Source organism: Helianthus annuus, chromosome 7 (assembly GCF_002127325.2).
Source record: "Helianthus annuus cultivar XRQ/B chromosome 7, HanXRQr2.0-SUNRISE, whole genome shotgun sequence".
NCBI lineage: Eukaryota > Viridiplantae > Streptophyta > Magnoliopsida > Asterales > Asteraceae > Helianthus > Helianthus annuus.
Genome location: NC_035439.2, coordinates 45,928,803 through 45,953,331, shown reverse-complemented (window position 1 = coordinate 45,953,331; position 24,529 = coordinate 45,928,803). Strand labels below are relative to the sequence as shown.

General features: G+C 41.0%; 1 protein-coding gene across 1 annotated transcript; it reads right to left on the bottom strand.

Annotated features, from left to right (window-relative positions):
* Nucleotides 1-1,231: 1,231 nt before the first annotated feature.
* Nucleotides 1,232-24,225, bottom strand: LOC110936336 (TOM1-like protein 9). Its single transcript, XM_022178704.2, has 10 exons — nucleotides 24,066-24,225; nucleotides 14,431-14,509; nucleotides 14,082-14,180; nucleotides 13,882-13,995; nucleotides 13,649-13,776; nucleotides 13,265-13,346; nucleotides 13,109-13,194; nucleotides 12,872-13,045; nucleotides 12,276-12,697; nucleotides 1,232-1,904 (listed from the first exon to the last, which is right to left on the bottom strand). The coding sequence occupies exons 1-10, from the start codon at nucleotides 24,164-24,166 to the stop codon at nucleotides 1,372-1,374; spliced, it is 1,818 nt and encodes a 605-aa protein (XP_022034396.1). The 5' UTR covers nucleotides 24,167-24,225; the 3' UTR covers nucleotides 1,232-1,371.
* Nucleotides 24,226-24,529: the final 304 nt, after the last annotated feature.

Sequence of the window (24,529 nt, the reverse complement as noted above, 5' to 3'; positions counted from 1 at the left end):
TGTAAATATTTCTTTACTGCATTTAAGCAATAATTAGCAGACCACGATTATTGTAATAATTATACCCCCGTTTATTATATAGGATAGGAGTTGGCCAGAAAGTCCAAATTTCCTAAAAAGTGTAAAAAGTCATAAAACACCATAATGTCAACCATAAAACACACCAAAAACCCACAAATAATATGATGAAGATTACTAAAACATCATGTATGTGGGTTTTGTGTTGTGTTTTAGATGTTAAGGCTCTGATTGTGGAATGCCAAATATTATTGTGTTTTATGTTGTTTAGCATTGTGTGTTTTATATTCATAGTTCTACGATGGTGTGTTTGAAGTTTTTATGGACTATTAGAGTTTGAATATGGGTGAGGTTCGGCTAGAAAGTCCAAGTTTCCTAAAAAGTGTAAAAAGTCATAAAACACAATAATTTCAGGCATAAAACACACCTAAAACTCACAAATAATAGAATGAATATTACTAAAACACCATATTCAAACTCTAATAGTCCATAAAAACTTCAAACGCACCATCGTATAACTATGAATGTAAAACACACAATGCTAAACAACATAAAACACAATAATATTTGTCATTCCATAATCAGAGCCTTAACATCTAAAACACAACACAAAACCCACATACATGATGTTTTAGTAATCTTCATCATATTATTTGTGGGTTTTTGGTGTGTTTTATGGTTAACATTATGGTGTTTTATGACTTTTTACACTTTTTAGGAAATTTGGACTTTCTGGCCAACTCCTAGCCTATTATACATACCCAAAAGTAGAGTAAATAAAAAATTATTCAAGGCGTCAACAAATTGCTAGGACTTGCAAATGTTGGTTGTTTGAATTATTAAAAATCAACCCCTATTAACTCGTTATAGAAACCATGATGTTTCACTGTTGAACCAACATTTATCTTAGTCTTGAGTCATATACTTCACTATTACATTTTCATTTATATGGGTTTATAAACGTTATCCTTGTACATATATCCTATACTCATATAAATGTTATATAATACAGACAACCGTAAGAAGTATTCAATCATAGTTTCATGAATTCCCAAATCGTTCACAAAGACTATGTCCTAAACTTGTATACTAAAAATTAGCATCTAGTACACGGTTGTAGCATAACAGTCTGAAAAAGCAAGACACGTAAAAACTTTTTCTTTCTTTTCTTTTCCTTTTTTTTTTTTTTTTTTTTTGAAAGGAAGACATAAACTTATTAGAATGAAATGTTTCCTGTTCACCGTAAACATGTAAATGTACATAAATCCGAGGAAAATAAAAGCTGGTAAAAAACAGGAATATGAAGTAAAAACAAAAGTAAAGCAAGTATATAGGAAGGGAATGATTATCTCATCAGCTTTTGTTAGGCTTAACTTTGGAGAAATCAACTAAGTCTCCAAAAAGCTTGTCTTCTGCCTTTGTAGGCTTTCCCGACGGCACATGTACATACGATGCATTAGCCATGGAAGGACCAGCGTAAGCTGTTGTAGTATTATTCAAAGACAACCCCGACATTCTTTGATCAATGAACTGCGCATTCTGTTGTTGCGTGTATCCGTATCCGTATCCGTAGCCGTAGCCGTAGCCATAGGGTGGTTGTGGCATTTGGTTAGAGTACATTTGTTGAGCTAGTTGTTGAGGGTACATGTGAAGTTGACCAGGTTGAATTTGGTGCTGTGGGATCATACCCATTATTTGTTGTCCTTGAAATTGTTGTTGAGGAGGAGGATATACAGATGGTGGGAGATGGGCGGTGGTAATTGGTTGCTGAATATACATACTCATCCCCTGATCATTGGTTTGTGGTTGTGGGTATCGACCACTTCCTATCTTGTTATCATCCATTGACTCAGCTTCCCAAGGTGGCGCTGGTAGCCCCTCACTTCCTGCAAATCACTTAAACTAAGAGCTAAATAGCAATTTATGTAAAATTGGTTTAAAAAAAAATAAATAATTAGCTAAAACAGAAATGGGTAATACCTAGACTGAAAAACATTATCAAGTGTTTTACAACCTGTTAAATTCCATTATTCGAGACACTTGCGGAGGCGTTTGGTTCGCAGGAATTCAATGGAATTTAAGGGAATTGGAATTTGAATTCTCTTAGGTAGCGTTCGTTTCATGGAATGGAATGGGATGGAATTGGGAAGCTTTTCTTTGTAAAATTGATCTTGGTTTGGGGAGGGAGGAATTTGAAATCCAATGAATTTCTTTAATCAATGAAATTTGTGACTATTTCAACATTCCATTCCATTCCTTCATTAGAGTGAAAGATTTCTAAGGAATGTTGAAATAGTCACAAATTTCATTAGAGTGAAGGATTTCAAATTCCTCCCTCCCCCAACCAAGATCAATTTTACAAAGAAAAACTTTATAGTTTCATTCCATTCCATTCCATGAAACGAACGCTACCTTAAGATGTTTGGTTCACAGAATTTGATGGAATTGGAATCCCAAACGGAATTGGAATTGGAATTAGGCATGAATTCCTTCAAATTCCTTTAACTAAAGGAATTCAAAATCCTTCCTATATGTGAAGGAATTAAAGTAAATTCATTGGAATCTTCGACCGTTTTGACCCGCACCGTTTCAACCCGTAGCGTTTCGACCCGAACCGCTTCAACCCGAATCGTTTCGACCAGTACCGTTTCGACCCGAACTGTTCCGACCCGAACAGTTTCGACCCGAACCGTTTCAACCCGAACTGGTGGTTGTGGGTACGAGGGTGATGGATTCCAATTCATTTGACAACCAAAGACAACAAAATGGAATTTAGATTCCAATTCCAAGTGGAATGTTTAAATTCCAATTCCAACTCCAAATCATTCCGCGAACCAAAACGCCCCCTTGATTTTTTTTAGTAATATACATTACTTGTTTATTAAAGGAAAGACCAGTTTTGGTAAACAGAATAGGAAAAAGGTATCGTTGTTTTTGTTATTGATAATAATAAGAGATTACAATCAAATATATAAGAAAACTAATTATACTTTGGTACCCTAGACAATATTAAACTTAATTATCTAAACCACATAGTCTAATATTCCCCCGCAAGTTCAGGGCGGTTAGTAATCTGCAACTTGGATCGTAGAAACTCAAGCTTCTAAGAAGACAAGGGCTTTGTAAAGATATCAGAGATGAATTTGACATTTAGTTTTCCCTGAGTAACTTGTTCATGAACAAAGTGACAGTCAACTTCAACGTGCTTGGGGAAGCATGAAAAACTGGATTAGCTGTGAGATATTTGCGCCAAGATTATCACACCAAAGTGTTGGTGCCATGCTATCCAATCCAAGTTCACGAAGAAGAGACTTCAACCAAATTAACTCTGCAACAGTATCTGCAATGGCCTTATACTTAGACTCTGTTGAGGATCAAGAGACACTAATCTGCTTGCGAGTAGACCATGAAATAAGATTCGAGCCTAAGTAGATAGCATATCTCCCCGTGGATTGACGATCGAATGCGCAACCTGCCCAGTCAGAGAAGGCCTGAAGATTAGTGTTCCAATGAGAATTAGAAAAGGCTTGAAGCTGATAACCCGTATTGTAACAAATCCATAAGCCTAAATTGAGCGTGCCCTTGAGATAACGTAGGATACGTTTGACTCCGGCCCAATGGTTTTCAGTGGGAACATGCATGAACTAGCAGACTTTATTAACCGCAGATGCAATGTCAGGACGAGAAAGAGTAGCATACTGAAGAGCCCCGACCGACTGTCTATATCATCCGGTAATAAGACGTGAGAAGTATGCATGGGAGTAGAGATTGGTTTGCAATCCGCAAGACCAACTCGATGTAGGATCTCTCTATATTTCCGTTGTGAAAGAACCAAGTCAGAACCCCGATAGACAACCTCAACCCCCAAAAAATAATGTAATTGCCCCATATCTTTAAGTGCAAAGAGAGAATTGACACGTTCAATGATGGTGGCAACAATGGTGGAGTCGTTTACCAGTGATGATGATGATGTCATCTATTAGATAAATAGACAATTAGTTATTATTAGAGGGTGTGTTATGTAATTATGTTTTCTATTTATACCTCCTGTAATCATCTTTGTTAATCACAATATACACAATACAATTACCAAGTTTAACTTGGTATCAGAGCCTTGTCTCTGTAACCCTAATCTGCCGTCACCCACAACCCTAGCCTGCCACTCTAATCTGTCGTCACCCACAACCCAACCCAACCCAACCCAACCCAGCCGACCACCACCACCTGTCCGCTGATCAACATGGCCCTTTTACAGCCATTCTCTGATGCTGCCAAAACAACCCACAACTCTCACAAATTCTCATTCAAACTCTCTCCCACAAATTATGATATTGGAAGGCTATACTTCAACCCTTTTTGGTTACAAACAATCTCTATGGCTATGTGGATGGCACAATCCCATGTCCACCAGCCACTATTCAACCACCCTCCCCTGCTGCTGATCGACCACCACCCTCCCCTGCTGCTGATCGACCACCTGCTGCTGATCGACCACCACCAGAACCACAGCCAAACCCTAATCACACCACATGGCTATCAAACGATGCTCATATTCGTATGCTCATCCTTTCAACTATCTCCGAATCTGCCTTCAGTCATGTTCAACACACTAGCACATCACGTGAACTCTGGTTGGCTTTTGAACGAGCCTATTCACCCATCACTATCTCCCGAGAATTTACTCTCAAACAACAACTGCTGAAAATCGAGATGAAAAGTGATGAAGCATCATCCGCCTACCTTGAACGAGCACAAGAGTACGCGGACGCTTTAGCCAATATTGGTGAACCGGTAAAAGAAAAGGATCTGGTTATGTTGGTTGTTGCTGGATTACGAGACGAGTACCATGCATTTAAGAGTAACATTCTCACTCGACAATTTCCTACTGTTTTTAACGAATTACATGCCCTGATTTCTGACAATGACTTTATGATCAAAAAATCTTTACCCACTGTCCCTCCTGCCCAGGCATTCACAGCCGCAACCAACAACCCCGTACCCGCTACATCTCCTCTCGGCCCCTCTCACTCTCCCACCATCCAAGCCTTACAACAACTTGTTAACCAACTGAGCATTCAGCCCCAGTCCTTGCAACCAGCTTTAGCTTTACCTCAACCTCAAGCTTATTACACCAACCGTTCTGGAAATACTAGGGGCCGTGGTCAAAACAACAGACGGGGGCGAGGTTCTTACAACAACAATACAAACTACAATAACCGTAATCAGAACAGCAACAACCGCAACCAGTTTTCATGGGCATCTACCCAGAACACAGTTTTTGATACATGTATTCGATGTGGAATTGGCCACATCCCCTCTCAGTGCCCCAACCGAGACCCGTCTACCATGCGTGGTCGTTCACCGTGTGCCAATTATGCTGATGCCCGCTCACAAGCTTCACCTCTTGGCGTCCGGATACCGGTTCTACTCACCATGTGACACCTGATCTTTCAAGCTTTGAGTATTCTGAACCCTATAATGGTGGGGACAATCTTTTTGTTGGTGATGGTAAGGCTCTCCCAATCCTTCATATTGGTTCTTCTCGCTATTATTCTCCAAACCGAACTTTTTCCCTAAACAATATCCTTCATGTTCCAACAATTAAACAAAACCTCCTTTCCGTTCAACAATTTTGTCATGATAATAACGTTTTCTTTGAATTTCACTCTACTTTCTTTTCTGTGAAGGACAAGTTTACACGCACTACCCTCCTCACGGGTCCCAGCAATGATGGTCTTTACTCATTCTGTCTTCCTCGGATTCAGGATGTTCCCAAAGTTGCTTTCTCCACTGCTCGTGCTTCGTACAAGACTTGGCATCAAAGGCTTGGTCATCCACATCATCAAACTTTAAATTCTATGCTTTCTAAGTATTTTTTACCTGTTTCAGACAAAAATTCTGGTTTTGCTTGTGATTCTTGTTTTGTGGGAAAATCTTCCAAACTTTCATTACCTTTATCTATTACCTTTATCTGATTATAAAAGTTCACATGTCTTAGATTTGGTTATTTGTGATGTTTGGGGCCTACACCAGTTTCTTCGTATGATGGTCACCATTATTTTTTATTATGTGTTGATCATTATTCTAAATTCATGTGGTTCTTTCCCTTAAAACTTAAATCTGATGTGTTTATCACTTTCCAACACTTCATAACCATGGCTGAACGACAGTTTAAAACAAAACTTAAATCGGTCCAAACCGACTGGGGAGGTGAGTTTCGAAAATTATCCCCTTTCTTTTTAGAACATGGCATTATCCACAGACTTTTTTGTCCACATACAAGTGAACAGAATGGCGTCGTTGAGCGTCGTCATCACCACGTCGTTGAAACTAGGCTTACTTTACTCGCCCAGTCTCATGTTCCACAAAAACAAAAATTCCGGCACTTTGCTTTTGGCACGGCAGTTTACTTAATTAACCAGATGCCTTCTCGCTACAACTCACATATGTCTCCATTTGAACATCTTTTCCATCGCAAACCCGATTACTCTTTTCTTCGGGCTTTTGGGTGCCAGTGCTACCCACATCTTCGAGCCTACAATTCTCACAAAATGGATTTTCGATCCATTCCGTGTGTTTTTCTTGGATATAGCACCTCAAATTACGGATACCGGTGCTTTGATCTCCACTCTAACCGGCTTTATATTGCTCGTCATGTTCGCTTTAATGAACATGCCTTTCCTTTTCAACCATCCCCATCTTCTGCCCAACCAACACCACAATCTCCTTATTATTCCTCTTATCCCACTCCACCTATATCACCAGACCAAACACCTACCACATCGGCCCACTCACACCCACCAGCCCAAGCCCAAACATCCACCACACCAGCCCACTCCACATCACCAGCCCCTACATCACCAACCCATACATCAGCCCCCATATCCAACTCAACTCCACCACCACCTTCGGCATCCTCACCTACAAACACTACTTCCACTCCTCCATCTGTTTCATCATCCATACCTGTTCCTCCTCCTCCACCGCCACCTCGAACCCGCCCACCTAATTTGCGACCCAATCCGAAACAACCTTCTCGGTACAATCCTTCCTCTTACACTACAACCATATCCCCGGGTACTGAACCCGTGTCCTTTGCTATTGCCAACAAAGATCCTCACTGGCGGAAAGCCATGGCTGAAGAATACTCGACGCTTGTTCGAAACGGCACTTGGTCTTTAGTTCCACGTAGTCAAAATATGAATGTTGTGGATTGCAAATGGGTATACAAATTAAAACAGGATCAAATTGGAGCTGTCACGCGTTACAAAGCGCGTCTTGTAGCTAAAGGTTTTCGCCAACAACCGGGTGTGGATTATCATGATACATTTAGCCCGGTTGTCAAGGCTACTACCATTCGTGTTGTCTTGTCTATTGTTGTCACGAGAGGGTGGTCTCTTCGATAATTGGATATACAAAATGCCTTTTTGCATGGTGATCTCAAAGAAACTGTTTATCTCCAACAGCCACCTGGTTTTATTGATCCTCAAAGACCAGATCTTGTGTGTCTTCTTCATAAGTCTCTTTATGGGCTTAAACAGGCTCCACGGGCGTGGTTTCATCGGTTGTCATCTGCTCTAATTGCCCTTGGATTTAGAGGATCCAAAACAGATCCCTCCTTGTTTATTTATTCAGCAGGTAACACTCTATTATATATGTTGGTTTATGTGGATGATATTATCCTTACTGGCAATAATCCTGCTGCCATTGATAACATTGTTCATCGTCTTAGCACCACTTTTGCAGTTCAAAACTTAGGGAAGTTGTCCTACTTTCTGGGGATTGAGATTGTGCAACATGGCAAAGATATCTTATTGTCTCAAAAGAAATATATTTTGGAATTACTAAGCCGGGCTGGGCTTTCTCAAGCCAAACCGGTTCCTTCACCCATGACCACTTCTGCCAATCTAACACAATCTAACACTTGGTGACAGCGCCCCATATGATAACCCGGTTCAGTATCGACAAATTGTTGGGGCTCTTTAGTATGTTACGTTATCTCGCCCAGATCTGACATTTGCAGTCAACAAAGTCTGCCAGTTTATGCATTCTCCCACGGTTAATCATTGGTCAGCTGTTAAACGGATACTGCGATATCTTCGGGGCACATCTGATTTTGGTCTTTTACTGCATCATAAATCTGCCTCATTACTTCATGCTTATACCGATGCATCTCTTACAGCATATTCTGATTCTGATTGGGCTGGCTGCCCGGATGACCGTCGCTCCACCGGGGGATTTGCCATTTATCTAGGTAACAATCTTGTTTCTTGGGCTGCTCGTAAACAGAAGACTGGCTCTCGGTCATCCACAAAATCTGAATACAAGGCGTTGGCCGACACTGTTGCTGAACTGACTTGGCTAGAGAAATTTCTTCGTGAATTGTGTGTTCCTATCACCACTGCTCCTACATTGTGGTGTGACAACTTGGGAGCTACCTACTTATCTGCTAATCCAGTGTTTCATGCCAGAACAAAGCATGTTGAAATTGACTTTCACTTTGTACGTGAAAAGGTTGCTCAACAACAGCTGGTGGTTCAATTTATATCTACACAGGATCAGATTGCTGATGTCTTTACCAAGGCGTTACCCTCACAACGGTTTCTATTTTTAAGGTCCAAGCTACAGGTCGAACCTCGGCCTTAGCTTGCGGGGGAATATTAGATAAATAGACAATTAGTTATTATTAGAGGGTGTGCTATGTAATTATGTTTTCTATTTATACCTCCTGTAATCATCTTTGTTAATCACAATATACACAATACAATTACCAAGTTTAACTTCATCAACATATACCAGAAAATAGACAAGAGAGCCCGAATGGTTGAGGATGAAAAGTGAAGGGCAGTAGACAACAGATTAAGGGTCTGTCTTAGACCCGAATGGGTATACAATGATTTGTTCAATAAGCAGACATGATTAGGTTTGGTTGGATCAATGAAACGAGGAGGTTGGCGCACGTAGATAGCTTCCTGAAGATTACCATGGAGAAAAGCGTTCTGAATATCCAACTGTCTAAGAGGCCATTTGTTTGTGACAGTCAGAGATAAGACAGTGCGAATAGTGGCAGGCTTGATGACGGCTAATTTTGCCATGTTCATCAGTTTTTAAGTTTTTAACCTGTAAATCCATTTAAATTCAACAATATTAATATTAGGGACAGGGGGCACGAGTGTCCACGTGCCATTCCTATGAAGCGCAGCCAACTCTTCAGCCATAGCTTGGCGCCATTCTATAGGCTTGTTAGCAACGGTAAAGCTGGTAGGTTCAAGAGGAAGATATGGGGAAGCAATGGCAGCATAAGCGGTCGGGTTATATCGATTAGGTTGTTTGGGATTAGGACGAAGGTTAGAGGGTCGAGGCCGAGGGCTGGTGGTGGTGAAGGAATATTCTCGGGTGGAGGGGCAACGGGGTTAGGTGGTGTAGGTGGAACAGGTGGCGATGGTGGTGATTGTGGAGGTGATGATGGTGGTGTTAGTAGAGGCGATTGTGGAGGTTCCGGTGGGAAGCCAGGAAGGAAAGATAGAGATGAAAGGAGGAGTGGATGGTGGTGGGGAAGGAATATTGGGTGAGGGCTAATAAGGAAATACATGTTCGTTGAACCGAACATGTCTAGCAATGTAGATTCGTTCATTGGAGAGATCATAGCATCGATAACCATGGTGGGCGGGGTTGTAACCGAAATACAAGGAGTTGAACCCAACTCCATTTTGTGACGATTGTATGGACGAAGGTATGGAAAGCATTGACAGCCAAAGACTCGTAAAAACGAGTAATCAAGTTTTCGTTTGAAAACATATTCAAAGGGAGATTTGTTTAAGGAGACACAAGAGGGAACCAATTGATTAAGTAAACGGCTGTTTCAAATGCAAAGTGCCAGAAGCGTTGAGGAAGGCTGGATTGAGCCAAGAGAGTTGGTCCAGTTTCCACAACATGACGATGACGACGTTCACAACGAAGCCATTTTGCTCACTGAGAAAGTAGATGACCTATTACACATCTATTACAATGGCCATAAACCGTGTTTTGGGTTGAAGCCCAAGAAAATTGTCGCGTGCCACTGTTATCCCGAGGACGATTGTTGAAACCACCACATGAGTTGCCACGAGATCCTCGACCACCTCGATATTATTGAAGGAGCGAGAACCATAGTATGCTTGAGGCTGTGGGAAAGAAATAGGGTTTAGTTGGTAACCCAATTGAGAGGCCATAAGTTGAATGTTTTGAAGTTGCTGCTGAAGCTGATCAGTCGATTATGGGGTCGAGGATGCAACAGTCGTGAGTGTCTGTGGTGTTGGAGCAGCATTAGCCACGAAAGCTTGTGGAGTGGTGGCCAGGATTTTTGTAATAACATAGTCATGATCACTCAAAAGACCATGTAGTTCATGAAAACTAACAGGAGGTGAACGAGCCAGTAAATTACTAAATCCTTGTCCTTCATTGGTTCTCCAATATTAGCAAGAGCAATGGCATACTCTTGAGCCTTAATAAGGTAATCAACTGGTTTTCCACACCTTTCATGGTGATTCTAAGAAGTTGATTTTTAAGAGCAAACTCATGAGAAGATGTAACAGATGCATAAGCTTGTTCAAGAGACAACCATACCTCACGTGATGTTTTGCCCTGAATTTGTTGATAGGAATCTTCAAACACGGTGGAGATGATAAGCATACGAATATGAGCATCGTTTGAGATCCATGGGGTGTAGCTTGGATTGTTGGTAATTACAGATTCGTTTGTGACTTTCTGTTCAAGGCATGGTATTGTTCCATCAACATAACCAAAGAGATCATGAGAGGTGAGAAAAGATTCAATCATGGAGCGCCAATAGACATAGTTGTTAGGTTTGAGACTGAAGGAAAATTTATGAGAGTTGTGAACACTGGTGTGAAAAAGAGATTATCGCTGCCATGAAATATGTTGGCTGTTGTTGATTAGAAACGCTGGATCAGAAACTGTTGCTGTGATGTTGGAGGATGACTAAAACCGCGTTGTTTTTTATTTTGGCGCCAATTGTTGTGGTAGGCAGAAGGCTGCTGTTGCATATTTCCCCTTAAAAAACTGCTTAATTGCGTATTTACCCAACTTAAAATTAAAATTGCATGTATCCCCTTCCTTAACTATTAAAATTGCATATATCCCCTTCCTTAACTAATATAATTGCAAATTTACCCATTTTGATTTATTTTATCAAAAACAAGTTATATAATGACTTTTTAACCTTATTTTTTACTAAAACTTAAAAAAATACAAATTTATTCATTAACAAAAAGCAAATTTATCAAACACAAAAACAGAACCTAGAAAATATGAACCAAAAGGAGCAAAGAAGAGAGCGATTGACATTATTTTCATTGCTCCCAATACAGATCCTAGAAAATATGACCAAATAATAACATATCATCAGTTACGATTGTTTAAGTTATATTCTAGTATAGATATTCATCTTTTTTTTAATGGCGTCAAAGCAAATGTTGCGTTTATCATACTCCTGTACTCCTGCTGGGGATATATGCAATTTTAATTTTAAGTTGGGTAAATACGCAATTAAGCAGTTTTTAAGGGGAAATATGCAATTGTTTCTAAACTTAATTATCTAAACCACATAGTATATCGGTATGTCCTAAAGGCTAAAACGTACCTAGTTTGACCCCATTACACGATCTGCCCATCTTGCCACAAACAAACACGTTGTACACAACAGCCATGAATATAATCTAAGAACCCTGTACTTGCTTTTACGGGGTGGGGTGTAAACAAGCCGAGCCACTAGTGAGCTACCCAAGATCAGCTCACAAACAATCGAATTGAGCCGCGCTTAAATGAGCCCAAGTTCGAACGTATAGTAGAGGTATTTCAATATTCCATCACGAGCCCGTGCTTCACATATCTAATCTATCATTTGTATAACTTTTAATATGTTTACATATATATGTATATAATAAAAAAAAATTATAGGAAATTATGATAAAATAAATTAAATAATATATTTCATGTTATATATTAAAACAAAATTATTAGTATATATATATAGAGAGAGAGAGACAAAAATAAATAAATAATAAACGAGCCAAGCTCCAGCTTTAAAAAAATTTACTCACAAGCCAAGCTTGACCTTTAGAAATAGAGTTCTAAACGACCAAAGATCAAGCAAAGCCACTCACGAGCCAAGCTTGAGCTTTAAAATTAGGTCTAAATGACCAGTCACCCCTACTCGGTTGAACTAATTGTTACAAAAAAAAAAAACGGGAACTTACCAAAAGCAGCAGGAGGTGAAGGTGGCTGCTGTTGAGACAGATGGCCATTCCATGAAGAAGTAGATCCTAGGTTGAATGGTGTTTGTGGGTCATATGGATTTGTGTAAAGTGAATCAAAACTTTGTGATGGTTGAAACTGATGTGGTGTTTGTCCTGGAGCACTTGGCACATTATTATTATTATTATTATTATTATTATTTTGTGAAAGAATGTCCACAAGGGCTAGGGCATTGTGCTGTTGAGATGTAGTAGTAGACTCGGGTTCACCCATTGGCATTGGTACAATAGCTAGGGAATTTTCAGAGCTAAAGTCATCTCCACTCAAAAGGTCAAACTTGGGATTGACTTCTGCTGTTGCATTGGCATTGGATGTAACAGGAGTAATAGCCAGTAACTCTGCCGCCACACCACCAGAGGCAGACCTATGTACAATGGAAGAAAGTCATATATACTTAATACTTAACCATCAAACCATACCAAAATAATACCCTTATCACGATAACCTAGAAAATGTATGATATTAAAACAAATTATCCGTCCAAATGATGCAAGTATGCAACTACCCCATTTTGTAAGCCCATAAAAAAGAAGATTACCCAGCAGCAGCAGATTGTTTGGTGTCGCCCGTATCAATAAGAGAGGCTTCAACTGGTACCAATGCTTGACTACCTGTTTCAGGCTTTGTTCCGGAAACGAGTGATTCGTGTTTGGCTAGGACCCGCTGCAGGTCATCATTGAGAGCTAAACCTTGACATAAAAGTGATTCATCCCTGTGAAAGAAACAGCTCAGCAGTTGCAAAATCAAACTGCAGGTCAAGTTCTAAAGGCCTTACGAAGTTGAGTTCACAAGGTGCACCACTCTTTGCTTGTAAGTACGACACTGCTCAACCAAGTCTACAATAACCTCTTGCCTAAGCCCCTGGTTGGTTATTAATAGATCGATCATAAGACCAACAAAAAAGAATCATAAAAGAGTAATTTATGTTTACCTCTTTCTTTTCTGGATCTATTGCGGTCAGCATTTCAGCAAGTACATCCATGATACCACGTGCATTCTGGAGTTCTGTCAAGCTGAAAAGAAAAATAGGATAAGAAAATCAATCTACAACAACATCACGCATAATAAGATAGTGCAAACGCCATTTAAACTGATGATACAACACAGAGCGATTCCAGCAAACGTGAGATGCATGGCCTCAGTCCTTAAAACAGCATATTCCCTTATGGCCTTGTAACTTCCTTTAGGCATTTTTTCAATAAACAAAAGTGCATATGTCAACTATGTAAAATAGTATGCACTTGCTCAAACAGACTCTAGTAAAAAGAAATGCCAATGAGCAAAATTTGATACAGAAAACTGAAATGTGATATACCTCAAGGTTGGAAACTCTGATGATTCATTGCCATTTTCTGGATATGATGATGACCTGCTACTACTACTCTGTGCTTGTGGGTTTGTTAAGAGAGGTGCTGCCTTGTGTGGAAATACCGCCCCAAGACGCTGAAAGAATGTAATGGATTGGAGTCTGAGTGTCGATTAGGCCTTTCAATTTCTTAATAAAAAAAGAAAAAGATGTATGAAATGTTAAATATGAAGATGAGTTACCAGTAACTCATGGTAAGCTGCGTAGTACTGTGGATACCTTGCCCTTGCCCCTCCGAAAGCTTCTTGCCAAGTATCTATTAGAATTAAGATCTTCTCTTTTACATGAAAATCAGGCTGCAATTCACCACATGATATATTATTATGTCGTGCTTTACCAAGCAAATAATGTCACCTTGGCTTGGCTTGCATAATCATCTAACCTTTTTTTTAACCATTTTCACCATCTCATGAAGCACATCTCTCTCAGCCACATGCATATGGACAAAATCCCCGCAGTTCTTCATCATTGTCTCCAATAGCTTATTAAATGCAGTAGACAAATTCATGTTAATTTAACATGTCTTATCCCATTCATACACACATGGATGGTAAAAAACCCAATCAAGTAGCCTTCACCCAGCCCAAAAATGACAACACAACTCAGTAAGATATATAATCAATTACCAACTCCGAACTAAACAAAATAACGACCTTCAAGAGAAACTAGATTGGATTTGGAAAATGGTAAAAAAGATCTACAAAGACAAACAAGTAGTTTTTTATTCTTACTGTTAACGCAAGAAGCTGAGCTTTTGGATTCTTGCTTCCCATACGCTTTTTAATGCCTTTAACAACATCCTTAGCTCGCCTGAGTAACATAACATTTACTATCATCTATTAATACCACATGAATAAATTTCAGACAACATACCTATAAAGTATTAACACCAACTGCTATGCAAATAAAAATGAGATATCGCTTTTAGAAACTAGCTGGCCCAACAAAGCAGGAGGAAAGTCCTTTATTGATTACATTCCTCCCTTCATACAACCTATAAAGCACAAGGCAATCTAGCTACAAATGTCAAGAGCATTGTTGGTTATCAACAAACCATCTTCTTGTTGGTCATGGGGGACAAACAAATCAAAATTGAGACAAACCATTTAAGAGACTGAAGGGGTATGGCCCCAAATCCTGCGCAAGGCATTCTAAGACATACGCGCAAGGACCATGCCCAAGCTTATCAAAACATGCTTAGCCACAACAAGAGCACGCGCGCATAACAAGACCGGCGCATGCAGCGCAACAACAGCTAAGACAAGTACAATAGTACAAATGGCAAGGGTTGTAGCCAATCAGCATGCGCCAGACCCTGATCAGACAACTACAACTCCCATGATGGCCAATCGTGCAGAAGACAAGAAATACAAAAGGAGAGTGACATGGAACCAATCAGGTTACGCCGTTCATTGCTCCATGAACTCCACTCACAGCTGGTGACAGATTCGAAAAACAAGAACAACCGTAAGGCCACGTGGCTCCAATCACGGTGCGCCAACGTCTCAATCCTCTGCAAACACTAACTGTCGTGCCAGAGGAGACAAATAGGATTTTCCTTGTTGGCGACGTCTGGCCCAAGGCCTATCAGCCCATCCCCTTCTCCATAATCTTCGGCTATAAATACAGACCTTCGACTGCAGGTTTAAGGATGGGCTCTCTCACTCTCTCACTCATAACACGCACTCGTTTACTCCTCTTAAACGATACTTATTCTCACGTCGGAGGGTAGTTATAAGGAGAACCCCCAACCTCTCCTCCTTGTAACGAGTCTCATGGTGCTTTCTTTTGCAGATTACATTCCGAATATCGTCGAGGAAAGATTAAGGATTAACCATTATTGACGAGACCACTCCCACAAGGATAAACCCGCCGGTTTATACTTGGTGTTTCTTAAGAGACCTAGGAAGACAGAAGAGTTCTTTATACCTGGTGCTACAGGCCACTAAACAACCTGTGTTGTTAGGGTATCACGGTTGTTAACAGATTCAAAAACTTATCTCAAACGCAACAGCTACTGTTGTTTGACCGGTGTTGTCAGGGTATCACGTTGCGCTCCCAGCGCTCTTGCTAGCCTCCACGCTAACTTCTTTCTTTGTTTTCTTTACACATGTGGTGTAAAGCCCAGCAAGCGTATCAGACACGATAACGTAGTCATTGAAAGAGCTTTGTTTGATACAGGACATTCCTTTCTTGGCGTCGGGAGCAGTTACCACTGGCTCAGCCTTTTTCTTCTTCAAAACGCCCACAGTACCCACAGCCTTCTTCTTCCCACCTTTCAACGCCTTGCCGCTATCAGGCCCAATCCCTAAGTTGCGTAGATCATCCGCATATGAAACATGATGGAGAGGAATTGGCTCATGTTTAGAGGAGGCCATTGACTCCTCACTGGAAAGGATCACGAATTTCTCCTCAGCAGGAGTCACGGCCCTGCAAGACCTAGGAATTGGCATGCTCGGGGGGAGGGGGAATAAAAAAAGCCTCCACGCGCGGCAACACAAAGTTACCCTTGATCTGCTCCACCCATGGTAATTCTCCAGGGTTCAACATTTTCGAACTCATCTGCCCTTTCAGATGATCATTGGCAGCTTCATACAATGGTTTCTCTATACAAGAGCAACGAGTAGGTACATTGCATGCAATCAAAAAATCAAACTCAAGTAAAGGGGCACACGTACCAACTTTGTTTTCCTAGATACACCGGTACAAGCTTGCTCTTGGGGTCCCATTGGAGCCTCATTCCCGCCTCGACAAGCATCTTTTCACTCAACAGTCTGGTTGGTATAGCGCGCAGGTCCCTATACCACGCCTCATTTATAGGGACAGATATCTTCTCGAGCTCAATGTCTTCAACTCCCCTGAAGACCATGGCCTGATGTAAAAGAATTTACTCTTCCATTCGTGATAGCTCTTGGGAAGGATCGGCAATAACTTCTCCGTTGCAGACCGTTGGACGAACAAGTAGAAACTAAAATGCAGTGCACCTCATAAAATACTGGAAACCTGTCTATCGCCGGCTCCACTCCTTGAGGATGGCAACAAAACTCAAAATGCTTAATGCGCACCATGCCCATCGGGCTAAGCTACGAGATGTGGAAACGATAATGCGTCAACACGTCAATGAAGAATTGTGTGACCGGAAAACGGAAATTTTTGTCGAAGAAGTCGGCAAAGAGAGTGATGAAGCCGGCAGGAGCATCGGCGGCAGTCTGACCATTAGCCGGGTAGGTCGCACCCCATAAGTCAGAAAATTTGAGCCCATTAACGATGTGATCAAAAGTGGCTTCACTCCACTTCAATGGTGGCAAACCGCCGACTAGTTCCTTAACGTCAAGGGCAATGTCTTCCGGCTGAGACGAAGTAGACATGATAAATGACTACAGAAAATAAACGAGGATGAAGGAAACTGGAAGTTCTATTGATGATCTTCAAGAAAGACGAAGGTGGTGTTTGTTTTTTTTCAAAAAGAGCTTCCTGCCTCTTCTGTCTGCACCGTGCAGACGCGGGAAGATGTTTAGCCTCAAAAGAGTGTTTGTTTTTTTTTTTTTGAGAAGTGCTTCCTGTCTCTCCCCAGCCTCTTCATGAGGAAGTGATAAAACCAAAGCTTCTCCAAGAAGAGCTTTACCTCTTCTTGGCACCACCTCCACCTCCACCCATGCTCCGCCCCTGCTCCGCCACCACCACCACTGCTCCGCCACCATCATCATCATCATCACCACCCCTGCTCCGCCACCACCACCTCCACTCCGCCACCACCTCCGCTGCTCCGCCACCACCACCACTGCTCCGCCATCATCATCATCATCACCACCTCCGCTGCTCCAGCCTCCACTCCGCCATCACCTCTGCTCCACCTCCACTCCGCCACCACCTCCGACATCATCATCAGCATCACAAACAAAACCCCCACATCAAAACCCCCAAAACGAAAACCCTAAAATCGAAAACCCTAAATCGATCGGAAACGAACACCCCAAATCGATCAAAGTTCAGCGAGTCCGGTCGACCTCATGTTCAGCGACTCCGGCCAGGTGTGAAGGCGGAGGTGGTGACGGTCGTTTTGTTCGATTCGTTGCAGGCTCGGTGGTTGTGATGATGGCGGTGGAGGTGGTGACGGTGGTTGTGATGATGGCGGTGGTGAAGTGGTGGCGGTGGTGATGATGGCGGTGGTGCAGATTGTAGAGAGAGAGTAGAGAGAGAGTGGAGGTGCAGATTGTGTTAAAACCTAGAAGAAGAAGAGGTTTGTGTTAAAACCTAGAAGAAGAAGAGGTTTTATATAAAAGAAAAAACAAACCCTCTTCTCCTTACAGACTGAAGACATTTGGTCCACCTCTTCTCCTGCAGATGCCTGCAGATGTGGCCTGCAGCAGAAGAGGTTTTCAAGAAGAAAAAACAAACAGCACCGAAGATGACAAAGATGAAGTTTGAGAGAAAGTGGGAAAGCTTTTCGAAAGAAAGTGAAGAAGTCGACACACCCTAAACGATTATTTATACCAATCACATTTAATGCAATGAGTAACCGTGCGCAATCACAGGGCGACACATCAGGCGGAAAATGTGGAGCGACAATTTTCGCACGCGTGGCCGCCACTAGCCTGACAAAAAGACGAAAGGCGTTGTTGACACTGTGACGACATCTTTGTACATTGTCAGCAGTCACATCAACCGTACTTCTCATCAAACATTATCTTTGAAAGAACCTCTTTTTAAATTTCAAACTTTCGACCAATGCGCGACAAGTTTCTTTCCCTCCAAGGAAGCAACGTCCTGTGCGTCGCACGCTAGCGACCAGAACTTGGGTAGAAGCATAAGCAACATGCGCATCACCACAAAGCGTCAAAGAATAAACTAGGCTTGCGCCAACCTATAAAACCAAAGGCAACAACAATCTAGTCCAGAGCTCCATTCACTTGCAGTCCGCGCATGCGAGTAGCACTAGACTGGGGGGACTTGAAGGGGTACGGGCCCAAATCTTGCGCAAGGCATTCTAAAACATGCGTGCAAAGGACCATGCCCATGCTTAACAAAATCATGCTTAGCCACAACAAGAGCACACACGCAGGCCCAGACCGACGCATGCAGCGCGGCGACAACTAAGACAAGTACGATAATACAGATGGCAGGGGTTGTAGCCAATCAGCATGCGCCAGACCCTGACTAGACAAGAAGTACAAAAGGACAGTGACGCATAGTTATCGATAGCGACAAGGTACCTATATGCTACGTAGCGATAGCGATGTGATAGCGCCCGCTATTTCGTTTATAGCGATAAGATAGTTAAAATTTTGAGAAATAAAAATAGTAATCTATAATTTTATATATATATATATATATATATATATATATATATATAGGTAAAGAGAACTGTACAATATTGCTTATCGTACATTACGTACGCTTCAATCTCAGCCGTCAGATCATCTTCCCGCATTTTAAAATCGCATGTTGTTTTTTATAACAATTTCGCATGTGATAATTTTTGATGAATTCGCATGTTGTTTTTTTGTACCAATTTCGCATGTGATAATTTTGATGAAATAGCATGTTGTTTTTTTATAACAATTTCGCATGTGATAATTTTTGATGAATTCGCATGTTTTTTGTACCATTTTCGCATGTGATAATTTTGATGAAATAGCATGTTGTTTTTTTGTAACAATTTCGCATGTGGTAATTTTGATGAAATCGCATGTTAAAAAACCAACATGCGAAGTTGTTACAAAAAAACAACATGCGAATTCAATTCGGGAAGATGATCGAACGGCTGAGATTGTAGCGTACGTAATGTACGATAAGGGCATTTGTACGTTAACCTAACCCTATATATATATATATATATAATGTTAATTTTATATCTTTTTATGTATAAATTTATAAACTTAAGGACCAATTGTGAAGTAGTGAAAATAAAGGGGGTTAAATGTACAAATATACAAACTAGTTTTACACTTTTTAAGTAATTTTTACAAGTTTTAGGGACTAAATGGAAACTTGTAAAAGATAGAGAGATTAAATGTTAAAATATATATAAAGTTATTTAAAACCCTAAAGCCTAAACACGCTGAAATAACCAGCCGCTATCTTCTTCTTCATCTTCTTCCTGGTTTCCGGCAGAAAGCATCACCAGTATTTTTTGGCCGGAATTCACCGTCGGAGTCGCTATATGCTCGATATGTGGTCTCTATGCACCTCGTAGCGACAATTGGCCGCCACGCCACGCCATTGGCTATAGCGTCAGCTATGGACGCTATCGATAACTATGCAATGGCGTGGAACCAATCAAGGTTACACCATTCATTGCTCCATGAACTCCACTCACAGCTGGGGACAGATTCGAAAAACAAGAACCGTCAGGCCACGTGGCTCCAATAACAGTGCTCCAACGTCTCAATCCTCTGCAAACACTAACGGCCGTACCAGAGGAGACAAATAGGATTTTCCTTGTTGGCGACGTCTGGCCCAAGGCCCATCAACCCATCCCCTTCTCCACAATCTTCGGCTATATATAGTTATATACTATATAGACAAGATAGTTACACATATAACCCTCTATATAAACAAGCAGGGATGAGGGTGTCGGCTGCACAATTAGGGTTAGGAAAAAGATGGCTCTGATACCAAGATAAACTTGGTAATGATTTGTGTGTATATTGTGATTAACAATGATAATTACATCAAGTATATATAGACAAGATAGTTACACATATAACCCTCTAGATAAGCCTATTGTAATATATTGTCTAATATATACAGACCTTCGACTACAGGTTTAAGGATGGGCTCTCTCACTCATAACACACTCGTTTACTACTCTTAAACGATACTTATTCTCACGCCGGAGGCATAGTTGTCGATAGCGAATAGCGACAAGGCATGGCTAGTTGTCGATACTTATTCTCACGCCGGAGGCATAGTTGTCGATACTTATTCTCACGCCGGAGGCATATTACATTCCGAATATCGTCAACCATTATTGACGAGACCACTCCCACAAGGATAAACCCGATGGGTTTATACTTGGTGTTTTTTCAGAGACCTAGGAAGACAGAAGAGTTCATTATACCTGGTGCTACAGGCCACTAAACAACTCGTGTTGTTAGGGTATTACAGCTGTTAACAAACTGATCTCAAACGCAGCAGCTACTGTTGTTTGACCAGTGGTTATTTATGCAAAAGTTGTCGTGATAGGTTGCGTTCTGACTTGTGGTCACAGCAGTTGCTGATGATCAGCAGCAACACAAACATAACACGCAGAAAATAGATGAAAAAAGAACACGAACGTGGTTTGGTCTAAACTGACCTACGACCCGAGGTTATGAAAAACTAGAAGTAGAATGGCCTATATTTATAGAATAGTAGTTAGGGTTGAGTTCTTCCTAACAAGCTAGGCTGGCAATTTGGCAACTTTGCTGGATTCCCCGACCGACGACTAGATCCCCTCACCCTCTTATCTCTACCTATAATAATGGAGATGACTTCCGTGCTCCGACTGTCAGAGATATCTTCTGATCACTGAACTTTTAACTGCAACTCGTTCCTTACCTTTTTGTCCTTTCTAAACTGCTTTTTCTGATGCAGTTTTGCGTGCAATCAAATGGCTCAAGAACAATTAGTTATCAAAGACAATAAAAACGAACCAAAAGGTTCAAGAACAATGTTCTTTAAATATAGGTGAGGAGACTAAATAATTCAAAACCATAATATTAGTTAAGTAAATAAAATTTAAATAACAAAAGATAAGTTTTCATTCTTTCCAAAGAAGTCGCCATTCACGGGTCGCCCACGGGTTCGAGTCCGGGTCAAGATATTGGGCCGGATGCTCCTGCATCATTTTCTTTTTGAACCATTACCAGACCCAACTTTCGCTTGCTTCAGTTCTGACATCTTCATACAAGATGAACTATTACCATGAGCATCAGCCAAGTTTCCTTTGACTACCTTCCATTTACCATAAGCTGATCGGATTCCAACTGCGGGACACATTCTCTTCAGGTCTGGAATAAGTTTAACATCCTTCAACATCCAAGTACATCCCGGAGATGTCTCCTATGTATGGACTTCGTTCACAACATCCTATGCCTGTGATATCTAGAGTCTCATTATCTGCGAGTCCTACCTTCCGAGAGTTTCCACATCTGAGATTCTCCATGTTCCATGAATCTACAACACTTTCCAAGCTACAAATCAGAGCATCATCTGAATTTCTACTGTGGCATTCATCTCCTTCTTAGTTAGCTGATGTGCACTGGCACTGATATCTAAAGTGGCTGATATTCCGACATACCACGTCTTTACTATTCTTTGACTGACCTCTCTTTCTACCCTTCATGTCATCTGCCACCGCATTAGTATTTAATAACGCGTTTGAAAATTCTCTTGAACTTCTCCATCGCAAGTCTTCTCCCAAAATCAGGACATATTCCTCGTTTGAACTTAGAGGTGCCTAGCGAACTGCCGACTGCTGTCACTATTCCTGACCAACTCTCCAGCAAAAAAAAAAAAAAAAAAACAACAAAATGGGTGCTAAAATCTCATCGTCAAATAACAGACGCGATATGATTAAATTGAAATCGTTGATATGAGAATTAACCTTCTTTCATTCTAGTATTTAACAGCTGCAGAATCATATATACCTTTGTTTGAGGCTGACGGCTTCTTGTACATGTTGGTTAGAGCATTCAGCAATACTGCAATGGTTCTTTCGACATGTTGTAAGCCACGTTCTTCGCCAAGGATAATCCGACCACCCCCAACTTCTGTTGGTCGAACAAATCCCAATCTGCATCAAACATCTTTTCTAGTTTCAGTCCCATCAACGGTAAATACAGATTTTTCTGGTACAGGTAATCCTCTATCTGCATTTTCCAAAACCCCGAATTCATGCCCATCAAACTTATCAATCCTGATCATCCCCTGTTCTGCCGTAATAACCAGATCAAAGAACCCCAGAACCAGGAACAAACTGAGCCTAAGCTGTGATACTAATCTCATACGCAACAACTACAGCTGTTTGGCTGTGTTTGACCAGCAGTTGATCGGCATGTTTGACTAGTGGTGATTTGATCAGGTGTTGTTCTGATAAGCTGTGGTTCTGGTCACAGCAGCTGCTGATGATCAGCAACACCACACACACAAACACAGAAATTAGATGATAAAAGAAGAACATGGGGGAATTTATGTGCTTCGGTCTAAACTGACCTACGTCCACGGCTGCAACTAGGGTTTACTTTTATTACTTCGGAGGTGATAAGAAATTACAAGTAGAATTGCCTATTTTTATAGAATAGCGATTAGGCCAGGCTGGCAATATGACAACGTGCCATGAATTGCCTAGAGCCGCAAGCCTCCACATCCTAACAGCCCGCAACCATGAAATGTACTTATAAAGTCTTAATTATGCATCCCTCCATCGACATGTAGTGATCTAAATGGTGCTACATTATACATAAATATCCACGTGTTGAAGCTCCACATGTGACCTTAGTTGGTAAACAATATCTTTTCGCAAAGATGGCAACAACAAACAGTGCTCCACAAACCATAGCATGACACTATTCACAATCGCTGGTCAACATACACACTTAGTAAAAATGTGTGATGGTCAACATATGTGGTTTCATATAGTCATCCTTTAGTGATTGTCAGCGTAAACACCAATTGAAATGCCCGTGTGTTGTCAGCGGTTAGCTTACGCAATTACAGTGATTTGATGTTCAAATTTATACGAAGTCGGTCACATGGTTTGCGGTACGCTCCGGTACGGGATCGCAATTCACCAGGTCTCTGAAATTTGGTGGTGGTGGTGGTGGTGGGGGGGTAGGCGTACCATATAATGTGGTACACTAGTTAAACGTGGGGTCTGCTTATATGCTTTTTAGGTGTTAGCCTATCCTTTGAGTTTTTGTCCGTGGAAGTTTCTTTGTGCAATCCTACTTCTCTATCTTAATTTCCTGAGGTGAAGCCAAAGTTTATGAAAAAAAAACAATAATTCTACAAATTGAAATCTTACAAGGTTGAAGAAGAAGCTACAAAAGAACACAACACATGAAATTCTACAAATCAACTTGGCGTAGTTGAATAGCAGGACTGCTACAACTTAGCCAGGTTACTGTTAAAACATAATGCCATTTGCAAGGACTCTATATATATACTCATAAAAAAGTTGAAATCTTCAAGGGCTAAATATGACAAATTCAAGCTTGTTGTCGGCTAGCCCTAATTTGAACCCAAGAAAGGTTTGACAGAGATGTAAAGCAAAACAAGGTTAAAAGCAACTGAAATGTATATATGGGAATTGGATAGTAGATGTAAAGTGAAAGCAGCATGTATGTATGTGTGGATAGGAAAAAGGAATAGAAGAACATACGCAGGATCATGATTGCAGATATCGCAGATCTCAGTATTCATGGCCCAGTCAGGTCCAATAAGCATGCTGCTTGTTGCTCTTTCCACCATTGAATTCACCATTTCCAACCAACAAAACCTAATGACGACAAACCCTCTTCTTCCCTCCCTCCCTCCCTGATCGCTCTTTCTTTCTTTCTTTATTATTCCTTCCTTCTCCCCTCCCCACCGGAACCAAAACCACCCAATCAAACGTGCCACGTTGGATATTCTCATCCAACGGCTACCATTTTTTCGATTAACTTTGGGATTTTTCATAAACTCCAAATAAAACCAACCCAATGTTTTATGTTTTAATGAAAACCGCGATTTCCCCACCACTACAACGAAATAAAATCTATATTCATGGGAGGCTTTGATGGTATGTGGGGAGGACTTCCGTACAAGGCTCGCGATTTCGATCGGCATACGATTTAAAAAAAATCG